Source organism: Zonotrichia albicollis, chromosome 2 (genome assembly GCF_047830755.1).
Source record: "Zonotrichia albicollis isolate bZonAlb1 chromosome 2, bZonAlb1.hap1, whole genome shotgun sequence".
NCBI lineage: Eukaryota > Metazoa > Chordata > Aves > Passeriformes > Passerellidae > Zonotrichia > Zonotrichia albicollis.
The window spans coordinates 102,683,929-102,710,625 of NC_133820.1; the positions used below are offsets into that span (position 1 = coordinate 102,683,929).

Below are 26,697 nucleotides of genomic sequence, written 5' to 3' on the forward strand. Positions count from 1 at the left end.
AAAAAATCTTCAGTCTTCTTTCCCAAATCTGTTTAGTGATAGTCTTAATAAAATCACTCAGTAAGAAATGTTTTCCACAAGCAAAACCTGTGCCACATATCTGTAGCAATCTAGGCTTAGAAGAAGTGTTAATAGCACTCTAGAGGACATGTAAGCAAAACTAGAAGTGACAGCTTACTTGTTGATTTGTGTAACTCTGAAAGTATAAGCAAAAATGACATACGCCTGCTAGCCTTGTGAGTTGGAAGGGCGTAGCAGACTTCTTTGACCTGGAGTGTGCCTGAGAGCTTACTCTTTTTTCCTGTGTTTAAGATGAAGACTATGAAACAGCTGTTAAGAAACTTAATGGAAGACTCTATCCCAGTGATTCAGATGAGAAAAAGAAAGGGCAAGGTCCTGTGAAAGGTATGTCTTAAGAAATTTTCATTATTGTACTTCATGTACTGAGACAAAATCTGAATCTGAAGGACACATGGGCAGAGGTTAATTTTTTATTTCCTGGGATGGTTTCTAGAAGCAGAGGTGCTGGGTGCAGAAAGCCTGCATCTCAACAGAGTTAAGCTCAGTATATTAAATTACTGGTTAGCAGTAAAGGGGTACCTGAAAGAGAAATGTGCAATCCAGGTGATCTCTAAATAAGAATATCAAAGTCTCTTCCTATCTTGAGTTCCTTCTGAATATGAAAAACTTGAAAACTTCAGCTTGGCATGATATTGCTCAAGAGAAAGTTGTCTACATCTTTGAATACTTGCTACTTCTGTAGTTACTCAATTGAAGCTTTTGAGTTAATGTTGTTCAATCTAAAAAATGCTATTTGGTCTCCATACTAAAAGTACAGGTGTAGACAACTTGCTTATGTGTGTCTGACTGTCTCTCAGACTTCAGCATTACATAACTTGAAGGTAGGTACTTCTAGAAGTAAAGTTTGGGGTTTCTTTGAGGATATGTGCTAGAAGGAATTAATCCATCTGAAATGTTAGAAGATAGTGAAGGAAGTTAGTAGTAGTGGCAGCTGCATGATGAAATTCTTCATCATTGCATGGAAATTCCCTGATAGCAGTAAAAACCCACCGATTATGTATTTTCAATTCTAGTCACCCCAGGTTAGTCTTCCCTTCCACTATTTAAACAGTAATGCTGGTGTCTGTGAAACTCATGAAGTCTGTCTTCAAGTTGATCGGGCTATTATGAGCCAGATATTATTACAATTTATAATGTCAGGGCTAAAAATTATTTCAGTATGTAGCTACCTTCACAGCTATTTTCCATTGATTTTTTTTTTTTTAACAGCAGGCCTTGCAAAGAAGAGTGAATTTAACAATGAAAGAGAATGTGCTGCTACTTTGGAAAAGAAACCAGCTCCTGAGGAGAAAGATGGAACAAAAGCTCTGCAGGTTCCTTCTGCATCTGTTTGTGGTGTCAGTACTCATACTGAGGGTGACAGTCTGGAAAACTTAAAGTCAGAAGCTAAAATTCAAGAAATGAAAGTAAGAACTAAAACTTTACTGAACTTCTTGTTACTAAACTTGTACAGTTACTTCATGTATGTGTGAGACAGTTCAGTTCTACAACTAAAACATCCAGTGGGGAAAAACTGAGTTTTTTCTAGCAGTGCCTCAAGTATATGCCAACGCAGCAGATTTGATTTCAGGAAATAATAGTATTATTTTGAAAACAGACTATTTCAAAGATACTTTAGTCTCTTGTCAAGTTAACATCCTTATGTGTTAACAGTAATGAAAAACTTCAGAAAGCTTGCAGCAATTTTTCTTGGTGTTCTTTATTTTTCTGTGAGGACTGTTCTTAGACTCATGGGGAGGAGGTTTCAATCCTAAGGTCTTCTAACTTACTTACCTATTACATTACTTTTTTGATTAATTGCAGGAGAATGAAGTTGCAAGCTCAAGTGACTTAGTCTCTACCAGTAAGGAAGAAATACCCATTCCATCAAAAGATGAGGTGACAGAACTTGCCCAGTCAGGTACCAGCAGTGAAGAATCACATTCCACCCCAGAAACTGTGCAAGTATCACAGACCTTATCACGAGCTGAAGACAAACCTGTAGATTTGTCAACCAAAAAGAGTGATTCAGATGGTTCAGAGTCAACACAAGGTAAAGTCAGGGGTATATGCTGAGGTTTTTTTGTAGGAAGCTGTGCTTTTCTGTGGATCATTAGAAACATAGGTACTAGTCTGGTAAAAATATGTATATATCAAATTTTGAGTTGAATTTTGCTGCAACAAAACAATGCTAGTGTCTATTGTGTAATTTAAATATGATGGACTTTCATTAGCTTACTGTTAAATACCACATGAGCTCTGTGGATTGGCATATAAGTAGTATGCTGAAACTCAGAGTCTTGGGCCCATTTTTCAAACCATAATAGATGGGCATTATGAGAAGTGCCATTCAAACTTCAAATTTATTGGGAGGAAGGAAACAATGCTTTAGTCAGTTCTCCAGTTCATTCTTGTGACTACATAAATGCATTTTCTTTAAGAAGGTAGAGAAAAATCTTTGACTTTCTCCTTTTTATTTGATAGAAAACAGAATCATCTCATTTGGTTTTGGCAATACCGCAGGCCTGTCATTTGCAGATCTGGCATCCAAAAGTTCTGAAGACTTTGCTTTTGGCTCAAAAGGTGAGTTCAGCTAGTTTGAGACAAACCTCTCCTGGACTTTTGCTTCATATAATATATCTTTTGTGCACAAAATGTCTGCTGGTCATTAGAAACAACAATTTTTTGCAAGTTTTTGTCAGAAAGAAAAAAAAAAACTACATTAATTTTAAAATGTCACTCTCTTAATTGTAGATAAAAACTTCAAATGGGCAAATACAGGAGCAACTGTGTTTGGAGATACAACCCGTAAAGCAGATGAAGATGAAGGTGGTAGTGATGATGAGGTAGTACATAGTGATGATATCCACTTTGAGCCAATTGTGTCCTTACCAGAGGTAAGATGATTTCTGGAATATAAAACAACAATTAAGATAACTATCTCTGCTAACATAGCAAGCTTTAAAATGTTTTGCTTAACTAGCTTTGCTTTCAATGTTGTTGTGCCTTGTTCTGCATGTTTTACACTATGTTGAAGCACCTGTTGTTTTAAACCCTAATACAGCATAGCCCTGGGGAGCTGTCTGGTGCCTCAGTTAAGATCTTCAAGTGATTTCTTTATAACTTGACTGAGAGTTGATGAGGATGCACATTTGTACACATAGCTCGTAAAAGCTAAACCATTTGTATAGCGTAGCTGAAAATCAGGAAGGGGGAACTGAATAACTGCTCATGCTTATACAACTCAGCTGCGGCTTTGTATCAGTGCCCTGTACATTCAGTTCTGTGAAAGCTATGCCAACTAACAGTCTTTAAGCTAGGCAAGAGATTCCTAGAATCACTAGGAAAAAAGATGTACAATTAATGTCATCTGAAGGCTAAGGGAACTAACTGTTTTAGTTTGAAAATAAATGTTTTTTCAAGAAGTAGGAGAAACTTCAGCTTTGAAGGTAAAAACCAAATCAAGACATGAATAACTGAGAACTTACTGAGACTTCACACAGTTATTCATGTCTTGGATTTTAGCCTAGTAACTATTTCAGACTCTCTTGATGATATATTCTCTGACCTCTCTATAAATAATAAAATTTAACCATATATTAGTACAATTATTGAGCAGGGCCAATAGAGTATAAAGGAACTGTATGTGGTGTCCTTCAATTTGAACAGCTGGTCTGATCTATTTTGTAACATGCCTTCAACTTCCTTCTTGAAAATTTGGTGTGCCTTTGCTCATTTGTGTGTCACATTATGACTTCTGTCATGCTTCTCTGCTTTCCTTTTTTGGTTTCACAAGCAGTATTTTGTAACATTTCTTCAGCTCTCTCAAGTGTTCATATCTTTGGAGAATTGCTAAATCAAGTGGAGAGTAGAGGCTAGTAACTGCATATATAAAGTGAGGTGGAGATATGGCTGTCAGGCTGAAGTTTTGTATATTTGGTGTTTATTCTGTTCAAATGCAAATATCAAATTCTTTAACAACGTGCTAAAGAACTCTGGGAATTGTAACAGTACTTGGTCTTCACTTCTCAGTGTGCACATCATTCAGCAAACCTGTAACTTGGGAAATTTGCCAGAACACTTGGTAAAGTCTTGGGTTTCTGTTAAAAGAAAAAAACCACTTAAACCATAAAGAAAACCCCAACCAAGCAAACCACTCCCAAAGCAAAACCAACAGACACCCACCACAACTACATGTAGCATGGTGAAGGAGGACTGCAGTGCTGTAATTGCTCTCAAACAGTGGAATTTGTTGGGCGCTTAAATTCTGAAAATGTTTTACCCATTTTGGTGTGATGAATGGGGTGTCGGTGAAAAGAACACACTGAATAATTTTCCACTGTAATATGTCAGAATCTTCAAAGTATATGTAATAATTTAATATCTTCATAGGAAATCACAGGTTCTCAGTCTACTGTGCTGTTTTTTAGGTGGAGGTAAAATCTGGAGAAGAAGATGAAGAAATTCTCTTCAAGGAGAGGGCAAAACTTTACAGATGGGACAGGGATGTTACTCAGTGGAAGGAGCGTGGTGTTGGAGAGATCAAAATTCTCTTCCATACACAGAAGAAATACTACAGAGTCCTAATGAGAAGAGACCAAGTTCTTAAAGTCTGTGCAAACCATGTTATCACCAAAGAAATGAACTTAGTGCCCTCTGATACATCAAACAATGCTTTCATTTGGACAGCCACAGATTATGCTGGTGAGTTTTTTCAGGTGGTCTTTGTTTTTTCTAGGTTGTCTGTAGTTTCTGTGTTTTGTTTTTCCCTGTCGACTATTACAAGATGAAACTAAACAGGCCTTCTTGGATTTATTTTCAGATGGTGAAGTAAAAGTAGAACAATTTGCAGTCAGATTTAAAAGCCAAGAAATGGCCAATTCTTTCAAGAAGATGTTTGAAGAATGCCAGCGAAGCTTATCGGAACTACAGAAGGGGCACTTGTCCCTGGCAGCAGGACTGTCAAAGGACACCAACCCTGTTGTGTATTTTGAAGTTTCTGCTGATGATGAACCTTTAGGGCACATAACCATGGAGCTGTTTGCAAATATTGTACCTCGAACTGCTGAAAACTTCAGAGCCCTGTGCACAGGAGAGAAAGGATTTGGATTCAAGAACTCCCGCTTTCACAGAATAGTCACAGACTTTGTGTGTCAGGTAAGGATAAAAGGAAGACTTCACTGAGAGAATGAGATGCGTCTTGACTAACAACAGCACTTCAAAAAATGACTTGTATAGAATAGCACATTCTTGTTGGCAGCATGGATCCACTGTGCAGGATAGTCTCATCTGTCCTTTCCCTACAAGGAGATAAGAAACAGTGCAAGCAGCACATGCTACCCTAAGATGCTTTTCACCTGTGCCTGCCAGTGGCCTCATGTTTCAGTGTTTGCTAGTACTGTCATGTCAGGGTGAAAGAAAGAAAAAAAGAGGGAGGTGGAGTCCTCTTAAAATGGACAAGGGGCCTGTTGCTGAACAGGAACACCAAGGAAAGTAGGTGTTCCCAAAACTACCATTCATCCTTCTCTGTCCAGAGAAGAACTTCTGTATGCTCACCTGTTAAGAACACTTACTTTCCAGGCTTCTCTTGGACTTTAAAGTACACTTTATATTTCAGATAACATGCATTTTAAAACTGACATTTGAAGTATCACAGATGTTAGGTTTCAATCTAAAACAAATCTTCTAGATCCAATGACCATGCAGTGGCCTGTTTACTAAAACATTGTTTTGTGCAGAGAGCATCAGCCTGCAGTATATCTGTAACCCCTGGTAGACAGTGTTGGTTTTAAACCTCTGTGTGCATTCAGTAGCACTGGCAAGTTGTTCATAAATGCTGAAGGCTTGGGAGATTGATAATAGCTCAGATAGACCTTTCTTAAAATTCTCATCAATAGTTCATTTGGTTACTTGGAACAGGCAGAATGAACCAAGATCAGTACATGCTATGCTAATGATCTGCATATCACTACATCCCCGAAGGTGAGGCATGTAGATGACTTTCTACAAGCCCAGATGTATACAGTAGTACAGGAAAATAATATACAAAAGTAATAATGACATCAGCCTGTTGGAGTGAGTCCAGAGGAAAGCCAAGCCTTTTAAGAAGGATGGAGCACTGGTCCTATGAGGAAAGGCTAAGAATTAAATTTGTTCAGCCTGGAAAAGAGAAAGCTTAGGGGTGATTTAATGGTGTCATTCCAGAGCCTGAAGAGAGCCTACAAAGAAGATAGAGGGAAACATTTTACAAGAGCATGTAGTCACAGGACATGGGGGGATGGTTTCTAGGTAAAGGAGAGCAGGTTTAGACTAGATGTTGGGAGAAAGTTGTTTGTTGTGAGGGCGGTGGGACACTGGAACAAGTTGCCCAGAGAAGTTGTAGGGGCCCTATCCCTGTCAGTGTTCTAGGCCTGGCTGGATGGAGCTCTGAGCAGCCCAGTCCTAGTTCTAGGTGTCCCTGCCCATGGCAGGGGAGTTCTAGGTGATTTTAAAGGTCCTTTCCAGTGTAAACCATTCTGTGATAGTATATGAATGGCTTGTCACCAGAATAAAATATTAGTCTGTCTTTTGATTAGCTATTTACGTGGGCCTGAAGTATGCACTTAATGGTTCTTTTGTTAAACCTTTGTGCCTTTCTGATAAACTCATTTAGGATTTTAGCTTATTTCAGGGTATTCTGCATTCTAGAAAGGAGCAGACACTATTTTAAAGCAGTTAATTTTATCATGTGTGCCTTGACAAAGTGAACTTCTATCACATTAAATGTGATTAAATGTTTGCTCTGCTTTGCCTGAACTTTCTTGAGGTACAGTGAGAAGCTCTTCAATGAGAACTAAGGCTGTACAATTTGCACTGTCAGATGTATGTGTATGCTCAAATTTGTCAGGAGTTTGCTACCTTCCAGAAAGATAAGACACACACTTACCATGCTGCTCAACCAGTTGCGTGGCAAAGCTGTATGGAATTATTGGTCACTGCTTTGTTAACCTTTGTCAGGTGATGAATTCTGTGCCTGCAGGGACTAAGCAAGGACAGGCCTTCAAGGAGATAATGCAGGTCCAGGCTGCTTCCAGGGCCAAGTGATGCAGGCAGCAGGAATGACAGGCCTAGAGGAATGTCACTGTGGGGAGCAGGAAGTTCTGTGTTCAGAATAAACAAGGGATCCACTTCTACTACTGCTTCCCTTACCACAAACAAACCTGCTGAAGCTGGGAAGCCTTACATCTAAGGAGATATTGATACTTATAAAAATGAGTTCTTCCAAAACAAAGTCTTTACTGTTGAAAGGAAGTTAACTTTTGGGTTGTGTTTTGGAACTTGTCAGTTAATGCTGTGTCTGGTTGTTTGTTTTTTTAGGGAGGAGATATAACTAACCATGATGGAACAGGTGGACGGTCGATTTATGGAACAGCATTTGAAGATGAGAATTTCATAGTGAAACACACCGGTCCTGGATTGTTGTCAATGGCAAATAAGGGCAGGGATACAAATAATTCTCAGTTCTTCATAACACTTAAAAAAGCAGAACACTTGGACTTCAAGCATGTGGTATTTGGGTTTGTGAAAGATGGAATGGATGTTGTGAAAAAGATCGAATCCTTTGGTTCTCCTAAAGGGCTAGTAAATGGAAGAATTGTCATTACAGACTGTGGGCAAATATAGAATTATTTCTTTGAGTATACAGATGTTTTTGCAGTATAAATCAGTACTTAGATGTTATTGACTAATTATTTCAACTTCTTAAAATGGACACTTCTGATGTATAAATGTAAAATTACAGGCTATAGTTGAATTTTTTATGTGTTCTAATTGATTTTTTGCATGGTAAATAAAGTTCAGGCACTGGCATATTTCAGGTGTATTTGTGTTATCCTGACATATTTGTATTAAGTGTCAAATTTTAAAAATTAAATCCTAGTCTTGTTAAAATAAATGTCTTGTCTTCACTTTGGTTTGTTTAAAAGAAGATGACTTGCATAACTTGGTTCTTGCTCTCATGAAGCTCTTTTGAATGTGCAGATGATAGATGCAGATTGCTGGACAGTACACTGAAGGCCTTTGAAAGTTAATAGGTATTGCAGTGTGCAGAAAGCAGGCTGAGTCAGGTAGATGTTGATTTATTCTGTCTGCATAGTTTTTAAATGATTGATCAATGTTGTGTAAGAGCAATATGCCAACTTTTTTTTACTTAAACTATTACTAAGGCACTTGGCTTAATGAAAGACATCTAGTTAACATTGGGATTTTACCTGACATACATTAAGTATAACCTTCTGACTCTGTTCAGTGTTTATTAGCTGTGGCCAACTTCTCTGACCTTGCTGCAGGCTCCAGCTTGTGTACTCCAGCGTGCTCGTACCTTTTACCACTTTGCCTGTCAAGAGTGAGTATGCATGGGTAAACACAGGGTGTATTTAAACTTACAGTCTACACCTCTGCTCTGGGCAATACACATTTAGATTTGCGTTATTTGGGGAGTTTATTTTCAAAGGATGGCAGTAATATGTCTTCAGGTGTCCTCAGGGACTGTACCCCTCTCTACACTCACTCAGCTGGCTGGAGCTGGGGCTGGTTCGGCCTCTTCTCCCAGGCAACCAGCGACAAGCCAACAGGTGACAGACTTACCGAGCGCAGGTTTTGGGAGGGCAGCAGGAGCAATTTCTTCCCAGAAAGGCTGATTGGCATTGGAATGAGGGACCCAGGCCTGTGTTGGGATAACCGTCACTGGTGGTGTTAAGAGGGTGGCGCTGAGTGGTCCAGTTGCCAGGGTGCTGTTCGTTCGAGGGTCGGACGTGCTGTGCCGGAGTGAGAGGAGCGGTGTGTTTGTTGATGACGATGCTGATGACGACGCTGTGTGCCCGCCCCGCCAGGCCCATGGCGGCGGCTGCCCCTGCCCTGCCCGGCTGTGCCCGCCCGGGCCGGCACCGCCCGCGGCCCCGAGTGCGCCTGCGCGGCTCCTGGCGGTTGGTTCGAGCGCGGCGGTGCCGCCATGGCGGGCCCGGGTCCCCGTCGCTCCGCCCCGGCGCTGCAGCGGCGCTGCCCGCAGGGGCCCGTGGGGGTGAGACGGGGCCGGGGCGGGCGGCCCGTGGGGAGGAGAAGGCGGCACAAAAAAGCCATTTCCTCCTCGCCGCGTCCCTGGAGCGTTCGGAGAGATGGAGGGTGGGGGGCCTGTCCGCTGCCTCGGGGTCCATTGTGAGCGCCGTGCTGCCGCGTACCCAGTGCGGGACCAAAGTGGGGTTTGAACAGAGCTGAGGACCTTACGGGCTCCTGCTGCTCCTATCCCTGACCCCACGCAGTGGTTGCCTTAGAGCCGAGGTGCTGAAGAGTCGTCTTTCTGTGAGCAGGACGTTTCGCTGGAAATTGCAATTCTAGATTCTATGCGGTACCAAGACACGGTTTAGCTATGCAGTTTTTGCCTAAGACCTAGTCCCTGCCAGTTGAGTGAGAAAATATGTGAATGAATCCTCTTAGGAGTATATTAACCTTGTATGAAATATAAATAATAAGAAAAATGAGTTTTTGTTTTTTTTTATTGCCCCAGTAATTGACAGCCTTACTTAGAATGCATTAGATGTGTTGTGATTTTTTGTTGTTGTTGTTTTTTGGGTTTTCTTTGTTTACCTTCGTGATTAGCTCTGTTGTTAGAGAGCGGGAAATTGTTCCGTATCTAGTCAATCAGGAATCAAACCCATGGTTTTTTAGAGACTGCTGCAGTGACCAGACGGTTAATTTTGGTGGGTATCAGTCCCTTGCCAAGGTATGGCAGTGTTATTTTACACCGGAGAAGGCTGGATTCTTTGCACTCAGATGAATGAAGGAACTGTATTGTGGTTCCTTTCTTTTTATTACTTGTGCTGACAAGTCGAAACTGATCTACCTAAAAATTCAACAGCAAAGACCCTTCCCCCATGATGGAGTTTCAAAAGCCTTTGATATTCAGTAGAAGGAATACATGCTGGCCAGGCACTTTTATTTTGCCTGAATTTTGCTTATCTTTCAGTGAAACAAATCTTGGCTGTTGTTTTTGTGCATCTGTATTCCCTGGGTCAAATGCTTCCAGTGTGTCTGGGGGATAAAAGGCTTTAAGTGCTCAGACTCCTGCTGCAAGGGGAAGTAATATAGTGGAAAAATACCCACATGCAAGCAAAGCCTGGGGAGATTGAAATTGAGTTAGGTACGTAGTTGGATTGGGATACTGAGTTAGTCCTGGGAATCATCAATGAATACAAAACCCAGCCTTTTTTTTCTTAGTATCATGCCAGTTTAGGATCAGGAGCCATCTCAAAGGTGATGTGAAGATTTTGATCTAAAATTGATCTAAAAATGCTTCCTGCTGAAGCATTTGCAACTTCAATAGCATTCGATCTAGATTCTCTGGGAAAATTTTCTTGGGGAATATTCTGGTTTGAACTACAGAACTCTACCTTAAAGAAAAGTAATTTTAAAAACTTATTTTTAGAAGACTCTTGCTGAGACCTTAATGCTTGCAAGGAAGAAATGTTACATGTGTTTGTGTGTTTTGTTATTTCATTAAAAAGTGGTCATTCAAGGGTAGGAAAATACAGCAGTTGATCACTTGATCTATAACATGGCAGAGAGATGCAGTGAAACATGTAAGAACATGAGAGCTGCCTTGAGTCTGATATTTTGTAATATACATTTAATTGATTTTGGTTGTAGCCTAAAATATCTGTCATTCACTTTTTTAGTGTGTACTTATAAATTAGTAAGAAAAAGAAGAGCAGGAAACTTTGGCATAAAAAGCCTAGATATGAAGGTAGATGGCACTGTTTCCATTATTACCTAATTCTACTTTCATGCCTTTATTTTGTATTACTGTCTTCATAGTGCTTTATAGTTTCTCAAATATTTTAACATAGAACACTAAAAGTATTTTGTTATTAGACTGCAGAGAATATATTTGCTTCTTTATGTTGATATGAGAACCATTTACATTTATGTATTTAGAAAACCCTCTCTCTTTTGAAAGCCAGTAGTATGTAGTAAGAATTATTTCACAAAGTGTGACAGTTTAACCATTAAACCAGTAAGTTGTAACATACTTTTCCCATGAAAACTCTGACTAGACTGCAGTGGGTTTGTGCTTTCTTATAGGATTGCCTCTCAGGAGCATTGCATACCAAATGTAAAAGCAGAAGCTCCCTAGTTTACAAAGGTAATACCAAGCAATGGTGCTTTGATATCTTTTACAGGGAAAACATACTAAAGCTGCGTTGTTCCCAAATTTATTTAGTTTTGTATTTTCTCATTTTAAATAGATAGGTAATCTTGATCAGGGCATTGTGATACCTGGGAGCCAGCCTGGGAATTATGACAAGTAAAGAGTGCAAAGGATGTTTTGGAGCAATGGTTCACGGCCTGTTTGTCTTTAAGTCCTGCTTGAGTTAGTTGTAGCAGTTTACTTCATAATGCATGTGTTTAGCTTTAATTTAAAGATACATAAATGTTTAATATCTAGAACACATTTGGTCTCTTTCAGAAACTGGAGCATGGAGACAGCTGGTTATTTGTCAGATTTCAGTGACAGAAAAATTTCCATAGGCAGACAAGCTCTAAAATTTCAGAAAGACAAATCGTGTGAAAGCCAAATAATTCTTACTATGCCTTAAGCTGTTGTAGTTAAGTTCATAATTCATTGGGCTGCATCAATGGTGGTTTTGGTTCTTAAACCTACATGGACTACATGGCAAGTACTTCTAATAAGTCCTTATTGATTTCTTAATGTCAGCTTCTCAAATGTGAAATAAAGTTGTTGCAATTTTATATATTTCAGGTGGCACTGACAGCTCACTGAAAAATATAACTATTTCTTTATCAAATTGTTCCTTAGAGTCAGAATTTACTGAAGCTGGAAGAGAGAAGAGCATCAGATCTAGTGATTTCCAGAAAAGTTTGAAAAACTGTGATTGGTAGGAGGTGGTTTTATTTCTCCTTTTTCTTTTTTCCCTCATAAAAGCAGAGATAAAACAGATGTATTTGGACAGTGTAAAAGTTGCTTTAAGCTTCTTGTTTTCTTGTTAAGTAAAGAACTGTTTGTAGCTAATTTATGTGATCCATGAGGATGCTGATTTTGATGAGGAATATTGTTTCACTTTCTAATCTAATCTGTGTATGTTGGAATTGCTAAGGGAATACAGGAATGACGTGAACTTAACTAGGTGATAAAAAATTAACTAGGAGGAAAGTGAATAGCCCAGACTGATAAGCACATTTATGTTTATTTAGAGATAATTCCAAATGCCCAGAAATCTCTTTTAAAGGCTATTTTACACCAAATAGGAAAATACAACTTAAAAAGGGGAGTTGTATTTTTAGTTCTCTGGGAATTTGGTGGTTTGTGGTAAGAGAAGAGTGCTGGTTTTACCTGTTACTTACATGTGCTTACAGTGTGAAAAGCCTAGTTATTGTAACAACTCTTAAGTCAGCAACATGTAATTTCTGTGGTTGAGATTTGTGAGTAACAATGCCTTTCATCCAAATGATTTAACTCTGCTATTTGTTATCAGTAAAATATCAAAGTCTTACATTAAGCAATATTTGCCTTTTTATATAGACTTGTTTCAGTCTGTGTTATGTATGATGTTAGAAAGGAATTGAGTAATTTAAAGTTAGTGCTCTTTTGTACTTTTAGTTTTGATCATGAGCAAGATTATTTTTGTGGTTCAAGTGGTCTAGACATAGAAGAAGACAGCATTATTTGCTCTGAAACTGATGCAGTTCAAAATACCGCTATATACACGGGAGCAGGTAATAAAAATTTAATTCTATACATTCTTACAACTCTCTGTGAAGTATAACATGTAACTTTAAAAACTTCCTAGTAAATGTATTTCTGTTCAGTTCAGAAATACACTACTCACTTAAAAGGTATTTTAATGTGGGGATTTTAGCTTTCACATGAGTTCTTTCTTTAGAATTATTTTAGGAGGTTCAGACATGCTTGAAGCAATACTAATGTTATTTTCTCATGTGGCATCCAGTAGTTTCTTAAGTCTTGTCCTGTTTACTTAGATGTCACCCTAAGGTCTAATCAGCAGCAGATCACTTACCTGAAGCCCTTACAAAAATTATAGGAGATTTTGGTGACATGATTCAGTCTGTGTACAGATTCCATACAGATATCTCTGGGATTTCTATATTGCAGTGGAGGGCATAGTTTTACTTGAAAAACTGTTGATTCTTGGTCAGTTTGAATAAATCATGGAACAAGAACTTGGATCAAATCTCTGTAATTCTTTAGATTACTTTCACATTTTGATACATCTCTCTCTGTACTTGTAACTCTGAATTCCTAGAACACATTTTTACTGGTTTAGTACAATAATCATATCAATATTTAGCTAGGTCTGATTTTTTAATGTAAAATGCATTTTTTATCCTGTCCACAGGCCTCACTTTACCATCTCATTTGGCTGCAAATACTCAAGAAAATACAGACCAAATTATCAACCATGGTTTGTTAAAGAAAATTGTGCATGGAACTGGTGCTCAGGCATGCAATAGGCAAGGTTTAATACCACCTCACATCAGTCAGATTTATGATGAATTATTTGTCATACATCAGAAGCTCCAGGTAGGAACTGGAATCACCTTCAAATTTTTGTTGAATAACACTATGAATATTCTCACTTTTGAGAAAGAAAACTGAAAATACTTATATAGTAAAACTTACTTATATATTAAATTATTATTTTTTACTATTAATTTATATTAATCACAGTTACTTATATACTAAATCTGTTTCTCTATCTTCCTCTTCCCTTTGATTAATTCAGTGATTCAGTAATGGTGCTTTGGCTTGAGTTATGGGTAGACCAGGTAGATGGGTAGGTGGGCAGATTCAGCTTGAGGGAGCTGGAACTGTGTTTCTACATCCAAGACTGTCTCCTGACACACTGTGTGTGTAGAGGGAAGCACTCACAACCAGTGCTTCTCTTGAGAACATCTAAAACTGTTCTCCTGACTCTAGGCATTCCAAAGCACTTGGCCTCATGGCCTCCTCCAAATCCCTCTGCTCATCCCACCAGCTCATCTCCAGCAGGTTTAGGCTACTAATAAAAGAGCCTTCTATATGATTTTACTCTGTAATAGTTCCTAAGTTTCTGCTGCATTCCCTGCCATAATTGTCTTTTCCAGTATATGAGATAAAAATAATTTTATATATCTTTTTTTTCTTCACCGCTTTTTCAGGGATGCTTCTCACTAGTTGAAGAAACAATATCATTAATCTGGTGTTCAACACACAGTCACATCAGACTCTATTCTGTCTTACAGTTAATACCATTATCCAAATATTTTAGAAACAAAAGCCAAAGTTTAATTTTCTGGAGCAACAATGTAGGGTTAAATTTTGCATTTTGGGAGGCTGAGCAATTCCAATGCCCATGGAGGTCTTTGGGTTAATGTGGGAGGAAACTGAACAGAGGTGGCTGCCAGGATACTTTGTATCAATACGCTCTTGTGTAACTATAATTTCACAAAGAGCTAAACATATCTCTGGGACAAAATTTTAAATTCAGCATAATTTGGGAACACTTCACATGCGTATTTAAAGTAACTTAACATTTTTTTTCTTGATACAGAGAGAAAGTTCAGCACAGCAGGAGTATGCTCTGCAGCTGCAGAAACGAGAGCGTTCTCTAACAGAACAAGAAACATTGTTTTTTCAACATGAAGCAGCTTTGGCTAAAATAAGAGGTGTTGAGGAAGAAGTTCACACAAAAATTGCAGCTATAAAAGAGGTGAAATAATTAATGATAGTTATTGCTCTATATGCGCTTGAACTAATTTGTAGTTATCTTAAGCCATGACATGTTTGCTGGAAATCCTGCTTATTTCTTTGAAGTCCTTGAAATCCCCAAATGAAAGATTTAAATAAAAAGTACTGAACAATATTGCTAGAGTTTTTGTATGACTTCTTTTTCAGAATGGTGCATTTACTTGTCTGATATGTAGTACATTTTACAGTTACCAGTTAGAAAAAGGAGGTAATTTTTTTTGTAAAACAGTGAAAGCTATGTAAGCAATATTAGAGGAAAAATGTGGTCTGTCTGTAATTGTGTCTAAGTTAAATGAGTATCTTTGCATTAGCTGTAGTTGCAGTGGATTTCCTTGGGAATGATTTAAGACACATTGAGATCTTCTGACATAACACCTATTGCAGAGGGTACTAGCACACAAAGACTCAAAAATTTTGGAGGAACACCAGCCTGACTTTGGGGGTGTGGAAAGCAAAAGTAGTGAAGAAGAGTGAATTCATGGAAGGAGGGAAATGGAAGCTAGAATATTTCCAGTAAAATAAAACCTTGCTATTTTACCAAATCTGAGGTACTTAAATCGAAGGTCCAGAGAAGATTAAATATAAAAGAAACTTAAGGAATAAGAGTTGAATGACAGTAAATATGTAGATTGTATTTTATAATTCATATGTTTGTGTCCTAAACCTCTCAACAAGGCATAGGATTAGTTTCTCTGTGTGATTCAGGGTAAGGCCCAAAACACAGTCACAACTTTTTGTAAATATTTGGGAGAGTGAGCTTTAAGTAAAAGCTTTGTCACTGATTTTAGTTCATAAACACTTTCCCCATCTGAATTGTTTGAGAAATATACATGTATATAGTTGGTCTGGGTAGAATAGGCAGCAATAGGAGCTACAGGCTGTGTATGTTGCTCTCAGTTTCTGTATAGATCCTTCTTAATAGGCAGTACAGAGCTTGTTTTTCTCCCTGCTGACTAAACATGTAAATTTGGACATGAAGAAATTCATATTAGAAAGTTTGTCCAACTCTTTTAGCACTAAACTGGAACTTCTTGTTTCTTGAATAGTCTCTTTTAAAACATGTTCTTAAATTTGATATTTCTACAGCAACATGAGGCAGAAGTTAAGCAGCTGACAGAAGCCTTGAGAGAAATAACTAAAGAAAACAGGAGGCTGAAGTCGTCATATGACAGCTTGAGGGATGTGAATGACTCTTTAAGAAAGCAGGTAAACTTTATTATTTCCTGTCATAAATAATTCTACAAGTTAGAGTCAACAAATATTTGAGCAGCTTGAGTTTGCAAAATTTCTGACCTTTTGTTTCTCTAAGTCAAGAATTGTATGAATGACTGAAAATATTTTTCTCACCTGTTTCTAGTACTTGAAATTTAGCCTTTCTGATCTTTTGCAGTATAAAAAAGAAGTAGGATTTATTCTACTGACTCACTAGCTACAGCTACTTATTAGGAAGGGAAAGTCCATTGAGAGTGGATGGAGAGAAAGTATTTTATATGGAATATAAATGGACATAATGGAATCCACCCTGTGGAGATTTGTGCCAAATTGCTATGCTGATTCTATTAAATAAAAAGTAGAAAGTTTATTTCTAACTTAATGTTTGATCAGTATTTTCAGTTATTTTTGCAAATTTTAATGAAGGCAATATTTTCTCAATTTGTAAACTAGAATGGTGTGTTTCATAGTAATGCATAGAGTAGGAATTTGTCTCACTTGACTGTTAAGTCTGATCTAAAATGGTGATACACAAATTACCTTAATTATTTGAGCATTGTTTATTCATTGACCTAATTAATATTCTGATGATCTGAATACAATAAAAATCTACAGCAGAGCCTTATTCTTTCCCTTAAGAAGGGAAAGACCTCAGACCTAACTTCTAGAATGTTGATGGTTCTGATGCAACCCATCCGTCTCATTATTTCCTCTCACTGTAAAATCTTTGCATTTCTGTGCAAACTGAGGGCTTCTGTGATGATCATGCTGTTTATTGTTGTATGGAGAAAGCATGGGGTTTTGTTTATTTAAATAGAGGTTGCAGTTTTCCTGATCTTTTCTCACCAAGCAAACTGTTTTTTTAGCATGGTCAGTAACCACCTTCCCCATTAACAAGACTATGATTAACATTCTTGAATTTGTGCATTTTTGTCACTCCTTCATGATAAGTAATCAAATGTGAAGTGCATGTATATCTAAGAGTGCCATTGTAGTGCTTATTCTTCCCCTGCACTCTGAAAGATTGGACTGCAGAGATACTGCTGCTGTCTTATTTATCCTGGAACTTATCCTTATTTATCTTATCACCACAGAGGTGATAAGGGTCTAATGCCTTGGAACTATTCAAAATCTGTCTGGACATAGCAGCCAGACATAAGCACTACACTGACACTTCTTCCTGGCCCAGCTTGAGCTGAGGGTTGGACCAGGTGTCTTCCAGAGGTGCTCTCAAATCTCAACCAGTCTATGATTCTGTAATTTGTTGGGGCAAGTGAATGATGATTTTGTTTCTATCACTTTTCATGATAATAAGAAAAAACTTAAATAATTTAGCTGCTCAGCAAAATTAAGTTACTTCAGTGTGATAATTAAGTCAAGGTGTGAGTTTTGAATTTACAGACAGTTTAATATTTTCTCCTTTCAGTTAAGTGATGTAACTGAGTTGAACAAGAAGTTGGAAGGTCAAGCACGAAAAGCAAAAGCTCGTTTAGAAAATCTGCAAGTAAGGTTTGTTCTTACATGTACCTGCTTTTATAATAGGTAACCAGTGAAATATAATTCATTGTTATATTTTGTTTAGAGGAAGCATGAATTTTCAAAGGTATGGAAATGTAATGATTTGTGTCAAGTGATGAACGAAGGCAAACCTGTGAAACAGGAAAAAGTGATGGCAAAATCAAGAACTGCTACGGTAAGAATTAAGCAGAAGTCTTGAATGTTTTCATTTGGAAGATATTAGGCAGTGTAACATTTTCTCTGCATCTGCTAGAAATTGCAAAATGTAGCATTTTATGAGGTACTTTAAGAAGAGAAATAGATTATACTGGGGGAAAACCCATACTTAACAAAGAGTTAACTTTGTTGCTAAAAATGTGTCTTGCATTTCATATTGTGTATGTGTATATTTTTCTTTATATGACAAGTTTTTCTCCTCAAATCATGTTATCTTTCATCTGCCAATTAGAATTATAACCTGCATCCACTGACACAGGTTTCTTTTGGTGCATCAGAACACATCTTAGACTCATTCTGGTTACTGCTACAGTACAGCACTATCCTTATGACTAACACCAGGTAAAAAGTAGTCTTTCAGAAGTATCCAATAAAGAACTTAATCTTCTAAACCAAAAGTGGTATACTATTACTATGTTTTTGAGAAATAATCTTTAGTGAAGGACTGAGATTAAATGCAGTGTTCATTCACAGTTCCAAAACAATCACCTTTTTTCCTTAAAAATCCTTCTTACATCACTTATTGAAATTCTTTCTGTCTCCCTGTTGTTCCATTTATGGTATTACTTTGCCAACATCTCCCAGCTGGTTATGCTTTTTTTTCCAGCTAGAGGTGAACTGTGAAATGAGAAAGATATTCACACCACCCTATCTAATTGCTCTACAGTGATTGTGCTGTCCACATATAGCAAACAAATTCTCTCCATATAGGTTTTAGCATACTTCGTTGCACATGAAATACAAATAGTGTCAGTAGTTATAGTTCTGAGTGAAGAGGAAAAGAGTTATCTGAAGGTAAATAGAAGAAAAGTTCTGATGTCTTTAGGGAATTGTTCATGCAGTCTGTCTTCAGGGATCTCTGGATTTCTTTTGTAGAGTATTTAATTGCAATGTAGTAGAGCCAAGATGAGAGTTTCATTAAATCTTTGTTCTTTTTTTAAACAATACTAGTTACCCAGTTAAATTATCAACAGTGGATTTCATGAAATGAAACAAAGTAGGTCTAGTATATTGAAATAAGAATTTCTCACACCCTTTAAAGTGAAGGACTTAAAAGACTTGTTTTCTCCTGTATTTCATTTGTCCAGAATTATAAAGTGTAGTGATTCTGTATGAATTTTTTTGCAAGCTGTTTTACTACCATTTCATCAAGTACAAAAGAAATTATGGGCATATGTTTTTCACACCAAGAAATCATCACTATAGATGTTTGTTTTGCACAGGGGAGTGAAGTGTGAGAGAAAGAGAAAAAAACACTGCAGGGTTCCTTCTGGATCTTTGTAAGAAAGGCTGACAACAAATGGCTTCATTAAATGGCTATTAAAATAAGACAGAGTAAGAGGAGGAATATGGGGAGTGAGCAAATCTTGTGTCTCTTTAGATGCTGGGAATATTGTGTTTGTGCAGCATCAAATGGAGCCCTGGTGGACTTTTCCCAGGGCGTGCTGAGCAGAGCCTGTCCATTGAGAAAAGCCCCTCCTTTTTGGCCACACAACATATATATCATTTTACATATCTTGCAAGAAAACAACTCTGTTCATGAAGGACATTAATGGGAGAAGAACTTGTTGCCCTTTTAGACAAGGCCAAGGCCAGGCAGGATCAGCAGTACCAAGAGGGAGCTGCCTGAGTTTACCCTGCAGCCAGGCACAGGATAAACTGTGCAGTTGGTTGTCTGTGCAGCACAGCACAGGCTGCACTGCTCGAGCTGCCTGTGGTGTGGGTCTCTGACTCCTTGATGTACAGGGGTCTCCCAGGCAGGACTGCCACCCTCCCACCTTTGATCTGCCTGCAGTTTACCTTTCCCAGAGGTGCTGTAAGGTACAGTTCCATTCATGCTATGCAGGCTTCTCAAACCCTAGGTACCAGGGCAGCAGAGCACACATGGCCTGTTCAAGATCACTGTCTGCTTGAATACATTTTCCACAAGCTCACACTACAGTAACTTACCTCTCAGATTTTATCAGGCATAAAATTCTTATCCTTTCTATTATGCATAATATTTCATAGCTAATGTACTGTCATGTATTTCAGTCTGTTACTGTTTTAGCTTAGAAAAAGCATTAAATTGAAAGCTGAAATATCTGATGATGTGAATATATTGCAGCTACCATTGAATTCACAAGTCTATGAGCTCTTAACTTACCTTATGGATTGGATCTCTGACCAGCATCTTAGCAAAATAAACACACAAGAGAGAGAGGACAGTCATAAACCTAGGGTTACCCAGAGCTCAAAGAACTCCTGTACTCAGGAAAAGTGTATGAAGGTAAAGGGGTTTGGGTTGTGTGCTTGTGTTAATTTCACTGTGTTTTAAATGATTCTGAGAGTATAACAGGTCATCATGTAATTAAAACAAAAGAATTGTTAGTAAGTCAGTATTCTCACTGCAGCAGTGATATATAATAGATAATTTTTCATTTGTAAAGCATACAGATAATTTTTAATAAAAAGTGATATCCTGTCTCAACCTAAGAGCTTCAGCATTTTATTTCAAGTGACTTCTGTGTGGTGGTAGCTTGTCATGTGTTTTATGTGTGATGCATTGTTTTAAGGAGATCAACAAGTCAAATTTAAAATATTTTTATGCCTATTTAGATATTAAAATTTCAATTTATCACCAATAAAAGGTGATGCTATGCTGTATTTCAACACCTCTGTTGTTTTTTCTTGTGATACCAAGATTTAGAAATCAGTGAGGTATTCAGAAAATTCACTTTGTTATATTTATTTATTATATAAAAGATTTGTAGCCACTGTGATTGGATTTACATGAGATTGAGATCACATGTATCTCTACTCCCACATGTAAACCTATGTAAAATTTAACATCTCTGTATGCATATAATTCTGTTAGCTGTACTGGATCTGCCCAGAAACATTTGCATATGTAATCTGATAACCTCCAAGAGAAAGTTAGGAAGTTTGTTTGTTTTTAGAAAATAGTTCATATACTGCATGTAATTCTATTTTTGTATATTTTTGCAGCTTTTGCCTGTAGCTGCTGAGCAACTCCAGTGGATGCCATATGTGAATCCTAAACTGCACGTGCCTGTGATTAAATTTATTTACTGGTCTATAAGACAGTTAGACACTGATACACAGGTAAAACAAGTAGTCATCCTGCAGTATATTTTAAAAAAATCATGGAAGATATTAAATGATTTTACATATTAAATACATAGGAAAAATGGATATTTTCAGGTAGCATATAGAAAAGAAACTGCTGTCTTTGTAAAACATAAATTCATAGTGTTGACCACAGAAAGCGGCAAATGAAAAATAAATTCGCCTGCAAGTTAAATTTAAATTTTGCACTGTGTATTTAAATGTAGTTTCCCTATGTATGTGATCTCTTTTGTGTTGTCTAAGCACGTCTGAAGTTCTATTTTTGCATATGTATTAGCAAAGCTTGCACTAGAGAAGGCAGTTATTTCATAGTGTGTCATTTATGAGAATGAGATTTGTTGAAAGTGATGGAAGTGAGTGGCAAAGCGGTGAAGAAATTTTGGTTTTTCTGTCCTCTGCTTGGTGTCTAACCAGAAGACATTCCTTGCTCTTTTTGACCAGACTGCCATAAGAAAATATTTAGCAATATAATAAAGAAAAAGACAGTTGTCATACTGTAAAGTTTGTCATACTGTAAAGACAGTTGTCATACTGTAAAGAAATTTTGGTTTTTCTGTCCTCTGCTTGGTGTCTAACCAGAAGACATTCCCTGCTCTTTTTGACCAGACTGCCATAAGAAAATATTTAGCAATATAATAAAGAAAAAGACAGTTGTCATACTGTAAAGTTTGTCATACTGTAAAGACAGTTGTCATACTGTAAAGACCCAGCAGAGTGCTGTCAATGTTCAAATGCTAGAAACTTTGTAAATATCCTCAGTTTAAATTCAATACAATAGTAAGATGTTTGGTTTAGTTCTAATAAGTGACTATATTTTAAACAAGCATATTGTGTAGTTTGATTCTGTGGAAATATTTCTATAGAGTTTATGATGAAAATCTAGTAGATGTTACCTCTACAGTGTTTTCCAGCTTCGTATTTAGACCTTGATTCTGTACATGCTTTTAAAGGACATAACTTCAGGCAAGCTTACAAAATTGATTTGACTGGAGCAGCTTTTTCTGGAACCAGAGGCAACTTAAATAACATCAGAGTATCCAGGACCCTCACTAATTAGTCTCTTGCTGAAGTGTGTGTTGATAAGGCACCATGTTAATATTGTTCAACAGCTTTTGAAACAAAGCAGTATCTCCTGTACTGATTATATTCCTATACATGGTCAAAGCATTTGCAATTTAATGTTTAATTGCATGGAGAACATATGTATGTCAAGTTGTAGTGTTTGCACTAACTACATGCACTGTTTGAAGCAGCACACAGCAATGAGATCAACCATGAGGAGACTTGGTGAAGATATCTTCAAAGGCATAGTGAGTAAGGGAAACCCACAGAGTTCTTCTGAACAGCCTACAGAAAGTAAATCAAAGTCAGCAGCTTTCTTCAAGAGTTTCTGTATGCCTCTGAGGTTTCTGTCAACTTTGATTGTGCTTAAAACAGTGAAACAAGGTAGGTCAAGATTTTTTTTTACATTAATTTATCTGTTTCAGTCAGATGCCTGACTAAAAGCATTTTAATGATACTGTGGAGTCTATTATGCTTTATTAGTGAAAAGTGATTTTACTTGGGTATTGTGAAGCAAAATATACAAGTATAAATCTTGCTATTATTCATTTTATGTTAGAATTTGCGTTTTTGTCAGTATGATGACTTGACAAGTCAGCATTATGAAGAGGGGGGAGAAGATAAAGGTTTCAAAGTAGACACTGCAAGATTACACAAATCAGATTGTGTCTGAACAGCGTGAGAAAAGATGTGAAAAATACAACTCAAAGAATAAGAACTCTTCTCTCAGCTGATTTTTTAACTGCTGCCTTCAGTTTTAATGTCTTATCTTTCTTCAGGAGAAACAGGGAACAAGGTGTTGCAGATCCTTTTTTATGGAAGTCAGACAGAAAAGTAAATACCATTAAGAGCAGGTGTAAGATGTGATTGCTGCTTACCTGCACCAACTCAGCAGTACTGTGTGTCTGCATAACCGGGGCTTTCTGCAAGAATAAATTTTACACGGATAGCATAGGAACAAACATCTCTATCACCCTTTTCCAACTCTTTGTGGTATCAACCACTTATTTTCCCTTTTCAAAGACAATCTAAAAGCATGGATCATTTTGATAGCAAGTAATTTTTTAGTGGAGTTACAACTGAGCAATCTAACCTAACCTCAGAGAAGGTTCTGCTTTTGTCAGGAAGGTTGGACTAGATGCCAACTTGAATTATTCCTGTTTCCATTTTTGCTATCATTTTTCCTCAGAATGGTTTGTATTTTAAAATATCTTTACAAGTAACACATTTCTTTTGTCAGTAACATGAAGACATTGATACAGGTTACAGAGATGTTAATTTTCAAGGTACTCCTGACATACCATGCAAAAATGTCAAAATCAGATGCCTGCTTTTGGCATCTGATTTTTTTAGTCTCCTCCATGAAATATGTTAGGTTTGGGGGCAATTCTTAGATAGCAGAGATCCACATCACAAAATTGCTACTATCTGTGGCACCCTGATTGACACAAAACAGGAATGCCAAATATTTTAAATGCATAAGTAATGAATAGAGTTTTTATTCATGGAAGTTGTGCTTCTAGTTTAGATGTTTAAGCAGATTAGTATCTTTTTATGCTTAATGACCTGTGCAATATTTATATTGTGAGTATTTATAGTTAATACTCACAGGAATAAAACATGGTGGAAGACCATCCTGACATCATTTATGAACTAACACAGTGTTCCAGCTGTTGGAGGGAACTATTTCAGTCAACATATTTGGGTGAAGCGTGATAATTAGTCTCAAATTGATACTCACATTCTAGGAATGTTTGATAAAAACAATGCAAGAAGAATTGAAATAAAAATCTAGTCATTGCAGAGACTGATTTTCCCTAAGCAGATGAACACTCCTTATTAGAATGAATCAGTTTAGCTTTTCATGGTTGCTTTGTACTGCTGGCTGCTGTAGCACAGAAAATATGATCTGTTGTTAAACATATGTCAGATATCACCATGTATGAATTATATGAATTTTGATCACTCTGACCACATGGCACTAATGATGTGGTGATAAAATAGCAGATTTGGTTGGAACATATGTCCTCATTCCTTCAAAATGTCAGTAGCCAGCAGATGGCACCCTAGTTAAACTTATGCAGTAGGATAACTTGTTTCCTTCTGCTTAATTTTCTGTGCTCCAGATGATCAATGCAATACCAAGATACCGAGGAAGATTTGACAGCAGGTTAAGAAGTTAAGAAAATAGATTGGTTCACTTAATCTACATCCTTTGTATAATTTCTCCAAATGGATGAGAATATAAAATGTTTATACTGAAATATACAGCTTTTTAGAGAAGGAATGGGAGTAGTTGCTCTCATGAAAATAATTCCCCTCACTCAGACAAATCAGCCACTGACTCCCTTAATAGAGGTTTCCCAGATGTTCAAACCAACATTGTCTCAAACTATGCGAGTTTGTTTTTTTTTTTTCCTCTTTAACAAAATATTTGCAGGACTTTACATTTGTAAGTATATTTTTCTTAAATATATGAATTGTAGATAATCTTTTTCTCCACTCACAATGGATTGTTAAGGAATACAAATAGGCAGAGGGCATCTTCAAATAAAAAGTAAATTTAGTATTTTCAGCTGTTTAACTTTTAAGTGTGTATCTGCCATGGTAGCTGTCAGATAGTTGTTCACATGGCTTAATGAGACAAGGATTATAGAAGTTTTATTGCCTGTATTTGGTATTTTCAGTGGATTACCTGGCTCAGGCATTTGAGTCCCTTCGTGCAGACTTGAAGACAGATGAAGGGAAGGCCTTATTTTTGGAATACCAATGTGTGCCTGTTGTATTAAGTCACCTAAAAGTATCCAGTGCAAGTCTGCTTTCCAGGGCTCTTGATGGATTACTTCAGATGACCATGGAATCTGGTAAATGTGGGTAATTACAAAAAAAAATATCATTATGAAAGCAAATGAGGAAAGCAAATAAAAATACAGTGTAAAAGCTATATAGTCTAATGTACTGTTAGCAATTCTTTGTACTGTGTACATTCAGTAAAGACATAAAATGTATTTCTGAATTGTCTGCCTTTTTCTGAGTCATCTTGTGTTTTCCTCTCCCTCTCAGCCACTGTTTTGTATTTCATCCTTATTTCTTGCGGTGAAATTTTGTAGCTATTTTTGGTTGGGTTTCAGTTTATTCCTCTATATTACCTTTCTGATATTCTTCTTTGAAGTCAGGCTGTGCCAGGGAACCCAAATCATGAAAACCTGCCAGAAGGTGGAGATAAAAAATAGGTTCTATTTTAATTCTCTTCCTAGTTTGGATGACCAGCTCATCCCCAATCATTTTTCAATTTGTAGGGTTTGGAAATGGTATTTCTAGATAAGATGGTTATGCTTTGCTGATTTTTACTGTGCTTTGGCCCTAGAAAAGCATTAGTAATCTTATTTGCCACAGCATTTCTCCGGGTGATACAGGTAAGGATCAATTCATAACCACCTGGGTGAGCATGAAGGTAGTGACACATTCCAATGCCATAATGAATAAACCTTGTGAATGTTTTTTTTTTTTTTTAAGATAAAATCACTCACTGCCTTTAAGAATAGAATTGTATGTTGTTTTGGAAGTATTTTGCTATTATGCATTGTGCTAGTGAAATAGAAAGTATGTTTGACTTGGGGTGGTATGTTGAGTAAAAGGCAGTTTTGTAGCAACCTAAGTTCAAAAATATTTAACTAAAGTTCTATTCTTCCTTGCAGTCTTTTTCTGACCAGGTAATGAATGCAGTCTTACACTATTCTTCCTAACAGTCATAATTGTAAATGGGAAAGAATTAATTGAATGCACAAAGGTAACCATCTAAGCAAGATGGACAGTGTTTGGTATTTCTTTGGGTAATGACTAGTACATCTGCAGCTACCTAGCAGTGGTCATTCTGATACACTAGGTGCCTGGAGTTTGAAGGATAATGCAGATACATTGTGAGACTCAAATTTTGCTTGCTTGCTTCTCAGAGAAGTTGTATTTATGTAAAATCAGGGAAGGAAGAGTACTGTGTAATTAAATTGACATTTGATTGAAAATTATTTCTTGGCAACTGGATAGAAAGATTATATTATGTAGAGCCTCTTTGGTAGAATAAATTTCCAATACACAAATTAGGCATGGTCTGCTCTTTTCCAATACATAGTGTTTTGCAAGAAATTTTTAACAATGAGAAATAGTGTTGCTGATGGGAAATTGGGATTTCATTCCTTTGCAAGCTTCCAATTAAAAAGTCATTAAAGACAGGCTTTGGGAGGCAGTGACTATTCAGAAGAGAACTCTCTGTGTTAGAGTAAAACAGAAATTCCTGCTCAGTGTTAAAGCTGTATTCATGTGCAGCTCTAAATATGAAGACTTAGGTAGTGGCTCTTTACTAAAATATGGAGTCATATTACCCAAAAAGACAACATCCAGTCAACAGGAGGCAAAGTCTAGACTTCTATTTTTTAATGTAATATGTACCATCCTAGGTATTCTATCAATTTGTTGCAGTAATTTTCTGGCTCTGTGGGAGTGTTACAATACTCTTGCTCAAAAATAATACCTTTAGAGATGAAGCTATTAGAAATTAAATTGGAAAAAAAGGCCAGTGGAAATTTTTCTAGCATATGATTTTCTATAACTTTGTTTTTTAAGGTTATTTTTTTGTGGGATGTTTTTACAGGTTCAAATCTCAGTTGTTCAGGCTGAAAAATGTGAATCAGATATGAAATAAC

The 26,697-nt window shown here is 37.1% G+C and overlaps 2 protein-coding genes across 12 annotated transcripts in view; both read left to right on the plus strand.

Moving 5' to 3' along the window:
- Positions 1–8,006, plus strand: part of LOC102073813 (RANBP2 like and GRIP domain containing 4) — a 33,421-nt gene extending 25,415 nt beyond the window's left edge. For 2 of the 3 annotated variants that reach the window (XM_074535889.1, XM_005487984.3), the window contains 8 exons: positions 313–405; positions 1,291–1,487; positions 1,885–2,113; positions 2,545–2,643; positions 2,815–2,957; positions 4,491–4,764; positions 4,883–5,217; positions 7,417–8,006. In XM_074535889.1, coding sequence (XP_074391990.1) covers positions 313–405; positions 1,291–1,487; positions 1,885–2,113; positions 2,545–2,643; positions 2,815–2,957; positions 4,491–4,764; positions 4,883–5,217; positions 7,417–7,722 — 1,676 coding nt within the window. In that variant the 3' untranslated portion in view covers positions 7,723–8,006. The remainder of the gene's footprint in view (positions 1–312; positions 406–1,290; positions 1,488–1,884; positions 2,114–2,544; positions 2,644–2,814; positions 2,958–4,490; positions 4,765–4,882; positions 5,218–7,416) is intronic. The other variant, XM_074535890.1, reaches the window with a different exon arrangement.
- A 300-nt stretch (positions 8,007–8,306) lies between these two features.
- CCDC138 (coiled-coil domain containing 138) overlaps positions 8,307–26,697 on the plus strand; it is a 32,449-nt gene continuing 14,058 nt past the window's right edge. The window contains exons 1-13 of one of the 9 annotated variants that reach the window (XM_074535896.1): positions 8,314–9,118; positions 11,176–11,236; positions 11,912–11,990; positions 12,749–12,828; positions 13,470–13,654; positions 14,664–14,822; positions 15,947–16,066; positions 17,499–17,576; positions 17,655–17,765; positions 19,914–20,075; positions 20,795–20,911; positions 22,186–22,381; positions 24,685–24,867. In XM_074535896.1, coding sequence (XP_074391997.1) covers positions 9,050–9,118; positions 11,176–11,236; positions 11,912–11,990; positions 12,749–12,828; positions 13,470–13,654; positions 14,664–14,822; positions 15,947–16,066; positions 17,499–17,576; positions 17,655–17,765; positions 19,914–20,075; positions 20,795–20,911; positions 22,186–22,381; positions 24,685–24,867 — 1,600 coding nt within the window. In that variant the 5' untranslated portion in view covers positions 8,314–9,049. Of the gene's footprint in view, positions 9,119–11,175; positions 11,237–11,911; positions 11,991–12,712; positions 12,829–13,469; positions 13,655–14,663; positions 14,823–15,946; positions 16,067–17,498; positions 17,577–17,654; positions 17,766–19,913; positions 20,076–20,794; positions 20,912–22,185; positions 22,382–24,684; positions 24,868–26,697 lie in introns of all 9 variants that reach the window. The other 8 variants (XM_074535895.1, XM_074535899.1, XM_074535893.1 and 5 more) reach the window with 8 other exon arrangements.